General features: G+C 38.6%; 1 protein-coding gene across 1 annotated transcript; it reads right to left on the bottom strand.

Moving 5' to 3' along the window:
• Positions 1-1,114: 1,114 nt before the first annotated feature.
• On the bottom strand, positions 1,115-4,236 carry LOC108763686 (putative nuclease HARBI1). Its single transcript, XM_018511527.1, has 4 exons — positions 4,199-4,236; positions 2,348-2,621; positions 1,913-2,236; positions 1,115-1,249 (listed from the first exon to the last, which is right to left on the bottom strand). The coding sequence occupies exons 1-4, from the start codon at positions 4,234-4,236 to the stop codon at positions 1,115-1,117; spliced, it is 771 nt and encodes a 256-aa protein (XP_018367029.1).
• Positions 4,237-5,620: the final 1,384 nt, after the last annotated feature.

Genomic DNA, 5,620 nt, shown 5'->3' on the forward strand with positions numbered 1-5,620 from the left:
GGGCTCCCAGATGTGTGCCCTTCTCTCTGCTCTGCGGCCGTCCTTACGATCCGGTCCTTCTTGTGTCTTCCTTCCAAGGGTGGCGGGCGAGACGGCACGATGATACAATGACATTTCACCGCAGCTGCCGAGCGTGATCCGTGGCGCACCTACGCTCCCTGATACGCTTGGCCATTACGCAAAAGAAACGCTAGTATAAAAGAATAAGATCTGCCAAGTAAACTAAATGACGCGAATTTTAACGCACGTTCGCAGGTGCGTTTGCACGCGCGCTCGCGTGCGCGCTCGCCCTTTGAGCCGGTAGGAAGCACGAGTCCGCCGTCGACAAGTCCGCACAGTGACGGACAAAATGTCACGTCACAATGTTACATAGAAAAACTCAGTATACTTTAAAATATAAGTTTTGAATTTAAGTTTATTAAAGACTACAGCATACTACAGAGATTCATACTTAATTTATACTACATATGTAAGTGTAAATGTATAATAGTGATATTAAATTAATAAATGCTGTTCTATTATACTTAAGGGGGCAAGATAGGTAACGAGGCCGAAAAAAGCAGATTTTTGAGATTTTTTTTCTCGGTTCTGAATAAATATAATTAGTTGTAAGTTTTTACATGTAAAAGAGTTATTTTTAAAGTGTATTTCTGAATTTTTGTATGAAGAAATATTCAATATTTATCTCGTGGTGGCGGTAGTTCGTCGGCGTTGAAAAAAAGAGACGGCGTAACGTCTGGCCTCACAGGGTTATCTAAAATCAAAAAACCAAAGCGATTTATTTAATATATTAGTTTCTCGTGCTTTTGAACGATTCCATTTTGAAAAATATGCGATTTTCGATTTTTGGCGCGGTTTTGAATGTAGAGGTACGATTTTCACGCAAAAAATCAACCTATTATTGCCCGTAAAAAATAGTAAAAATTTTTTTTTAAATAAAAACGATCGTTTAAGAGCAAGTATTTATCATATAAAAGATGCCTGCAAAATTTCATTAAGATCGGTGCATTACTTTTTGAGTTATGTTACGCACCGACTTCAAAAAAGTAGTTTTAAGAAAAACGCGTAAGTTTTAAGAGCAAATAAAAGTATAATAATGATTTGTTTTTGCAACTTACATCGAATCATCTATTCCAGGACCATAGTGGGCATCCTCTGAAGCAGTTGTAGAGTCCAAAGAATCTTTTTTTTCTTGTCTACGAGCTGTACAAACAGCTGCCGCCGTATAGGTACCTGCCTCGAGCGCTTTCTACGATTTCGAACACTATTACGAAATAACCGGTATATCTCAGCGAGTTTTAGTCCGATCGACTTAAAACTTTCACAGGATATTCCTGAGATGTTGTACTTTCATATAAAAAATTATCAAAAAAAATGTTTTTTTCAAGTTGCTAACCTATCTTGCCCACTTAAAGTATTTAAATTTTTTACCAAAAATTGTTAGAATAAAAAAAGTCAATGCATCTAGGAAAAAGAGTGTAGAAAAGTAAAACAATGATGTTTATGTTTCAATAAAGTTTCTTTTCATATTGCCAGATGTTTCTAACTTAATAATCTAATTTCACATTCTCCTTTAATATTACAAAATATACAAGGATCTTTCCAAACAATTATCTTTTAACTAGAGATTAAAAAAAACTATTAGACGATAAAAAATTTCTATTAATATTTGGTAAATAGCATAAATTCAAGCACAAGGAACTAAAATCGCATTTGCAAATTGTTCATTATCATATTACGTTTTGCTTTAGCTGCATCAATATTTCCATTTTGTAACGCATTCTAATGCATCACGACATTGATTTTCAATATTATTTTCGAAATTATGATCCATTAAATCATTATTTAATATACAAATATTATGCAGGACGCATATAGCAACTATATATTCAGGAATTTTTTCTAAATCTACAAGCGACAATCTATCAAATATTCTCCTCCATCTTGTTTTTAAAATCTCAAATGCTCTTTCAATTACTATGTGAGCTAATGATAAGCAGTAATTGAAGTTAATTTCTTCCTGGATAAGGTGACCATTATTTTTAAACGGTACCATTAAATTTAAATAGATAGGATACGCAGCATCTCCTCTAATGTAACTCTCATCACGGAAATAGACATCTGGTTGTCCCATATATTTATTTACTTGCGAATTACGTAATACTCGTGCATTATGTACACTCCCTGCATGACCTACTAATACACTTGTAAATAATAATTTGGAAGTACAAACTGCCTAAAAAAATTTGTTAAAAATAATATAGATGTTAAAAATAATATTGTGTCAAATAAAATTGTATTTTATGGTGGATGTGGATGTGTGTATTGTGTAAAACTTTTTATTTACCTGACAGTGAATAGCAGGGTATCCCTTACCCTTACGACATACATAATCATCACCATTTTCAATGGGCTTATTTATTTCTATGAGTGTTCCATCTATAGCACCAATAACGCCACGTAATCCACTTATTTTATAAAATTCGTCCATTACTTCAACAGCTTTTTGTCCAGTAGGCCATTGAATGAATTGATGTGCAATTTCGAAAAGAGCAGATATGACTTTCCTCAATGCTCGAAAGCAAGTTGCTTTGCCAACTCCGAACCTATCACTCACCGACCTGAAAATCAAAATCAATATATCAAACAATTAATAGAGAGAAATGTAAACAATTATAAAATCATATCGAAAACTTTCAGGTGTTGCCATGAACCATAATGACATTAATAGCTGGTTTTTTGCAGGAATTGCATGATTTCTAAATTCGTTATTTCTTTTTTCCAATACTGGACCAATTAATAATAGAATTCTCTCAAATGATCCTGGATGTAACCTATGAATACAATTTTATTATTTTTTTCTTTTATTTACAAAATACAATTACAAATATTATGTAGTTTAATATAATATTTGTATTTATAATATATTATTTTTTCATATTGCATACCGAAAGTGGCATTTAAAATCTTCAGCATTTAGACGATTAACTACATTTTCTACGTAGTTTTTAACTTTAGGAATTTTGTTTAAATCGGACCTATCTTCCTGAATAATTGTGCTTATATTTAATATCAAATCGTCTTGATCATCACTCGAATCAGAAAAAAGAAAATTTTCCATTTCGCTCTCACTACTTTCTTCACTATCTTCAATAAGATTATATATTAATTTATCCATTTCAAAATCGTGATTTATTTTGACGACGATGAAGACACCAATGACAAAAAAAGCAATGACAATAATAAACGATAAAAAAATAGTTAATTCTCGATCCTCAATACTTAACAAATCTTAGGTTAGGTGGTAATTGTCATGGTTTACATAGTCCGCGCCGATGTGGTGGCGCTGTACGATAAGTTGGCACGACTGTGACAGGATTCTTCTGTTTTGTTAATTTTATAAAAAAAAGGGGATGTCATGGTTTACATAGTCCGCGCCGATGTGGTGGCGCTGTACGATAAGTTGGCACGACTGTGAGGGTCGTCGCTCTCGCATGTTGATCTAATCTGTGCACACATGTTGTACGACTAATAATACATATCGCAGACTATAAAAGTACGTTGTTTTTATTATTTCCTTCCTCACCACGTCACAAACGTGAGAGTAATATAGGTTATAGCCATGGTAAAATCATGGAGCAATGATGCGCATCCGCAATGTACCCGCACGCGACACAGAACGAACACGCCAAGCCCGTCTCCGCGATCTCGCCCGACCAATCACCGTGCCGTTCCCAAACGCTTCGCGCGAAACACAATTCTAACTCTAATTGTAACTCTAGTTTTAACCAAAATTGTAATTCTAACTCTAACTCTAATCGTAAGTCTTATTCTAACTCCAATCGTAATTCTAACTCTAATTCTAACTCCAATCGTAATTCTAACTCTAACTATAAAATCCAAGATAAGTTCATCCAAGTGCGGAATTAACTGTACCCACTAGTTGTTGTAATCAGTAATATAAAATATATCCCTATATTTGAACAATTGCTTGAGTGTGTGATTCCTGGCAACCTCACCCTTCCGTTTACATTTAATATTATCGACATTAACGGAGGGTCGATCTAAACCGACGGGCCGCCAGGGCACTGGACTAAGAAGAGAAACTTTCTCCTCCAACCACTGGGCTTTGGAATCGCACGGAGAGAACCTGCGGACACTTGATGGAAGAGGTCACCAGGTAGGTAAATTGCCTTACCTTCCGCCAATCGAATCCGTCAACCGTGAACCGCGCATAGCATGTGCCCTTTACACCCGCGAGCGCGCGCCTCGATAGACGCCCAAATACTCGCGATTGGACCATACTCTACGTGGTTGAATAGTGCATATTGCGTCTCCGCATTATTTTTCCAACACAAAGAAGACAGCACTATTAAATGTCCCGAATGTTATACTTCCGCGCCAGCGCATGAAAAGGGAAACTATCAGGGAGTCATAGGGCCTGCGCACAATAGAGGAACAAGAATTAGATATTAAGATTTCAACCTATCAGAAACCGTGTATTCCGTTGTAATCAGTTTCTGATAGGTTAAAATCTTAATATCTAATTCCTGTTCCTCTATTGTGCTCAGGCCCTTACGGCATTATATTCATTTGGGAGCCGTCGAAAGATTTGAGTCTTGCAGCGTATGTTCGGTACTGACTGTCACGGTGCATACTGTCGCGAGCTGTCCTGATTGCCCTGAAATATTAATTAGATTCATCGCTTATCTAGAAGAGACGGGAGAAAGCCCGTGGATCGAAACAGAACCAACCATAGTCGCGATATCTAGCGCCCGGCTGTAGCCAATCAGTGGGCTGGACAAATCTCATCGCGGAAATTTTATCGCTCAAAACGCGAATTAAACATCCCACCATAGCCTCAGGATAGCGCCGATACCGGAAGCCGGCCGGTGCCCCCTCGAGACGTAAGAGTATCTAAGTAATGTATCAAATGTGGTTGACAATAATGAGAGAGAGGGACCGTGGGAGACGGCCAATCTCCCTCTCATTCTCTCTCCCATTACACTATTGAATGGAAAGAGATAGAAATGGCCGTCTGCCACGGTCCCTCTCTCTCATCCCTATCGATCATTTTCACACACGGATCGCACACTCCATTCTCTATGCTTTGGTATTACCTATATGACAACAGGTAAACCATCGGAGACCTTACCACATGTGCTCTGTCACTGCGGTATCCATTCCGCCGCAATACAGCTGAGGCACAACGCTATCCTGCACCGCCTTTGGAAGACCACTCGCCTTCCAGGAGTAGTGCGGGTTAACCAGCGGGTGGAGGGCGTCAGCGGCGATTTGGCGGCGCTACGACCTGACCTTGTGGTCAGGCACGAGCCCTCCAAAAGTGTCGTCATATGCGACGTCACGGTACCCTTTGAGAATAGGTGGATGGCGTTTGAAGAGGCCAGGGCGAGGAAACTAGAAAAATACAACGCCCTGACCGAAGAGTTACAACGACAAGGGTATCGTGTCGTCGTGACGGCCTTCGTCGTCGGCTCATGAGATCCGAGAAATGAGGCGGTGTTGAGACTGCTGAGGGTCACGGCCCAATACGCCTCAATGATGCGTCGTCTCATCGTCTCGGATACCATTCGCTGGTCACGAGACATCTACGTGGAGC

Source organism: Trachymyrmex cornetzi, unplaced genomic scaffold, assembly GCF_001594075.2.
Source record: "Trachymyrmex cornetzi isolate Tcor2-1 unplaced genomic scaffold, Tcor1.1 scaffold377, whole genome shotgun sequence".
Lineage (NCBI taxonomy): Eukaryota > Metazoa > Arthropoda > Insecta > Hymenoptera > Formicidae > Trachymyrmex > Trachymyrmex cornetzi.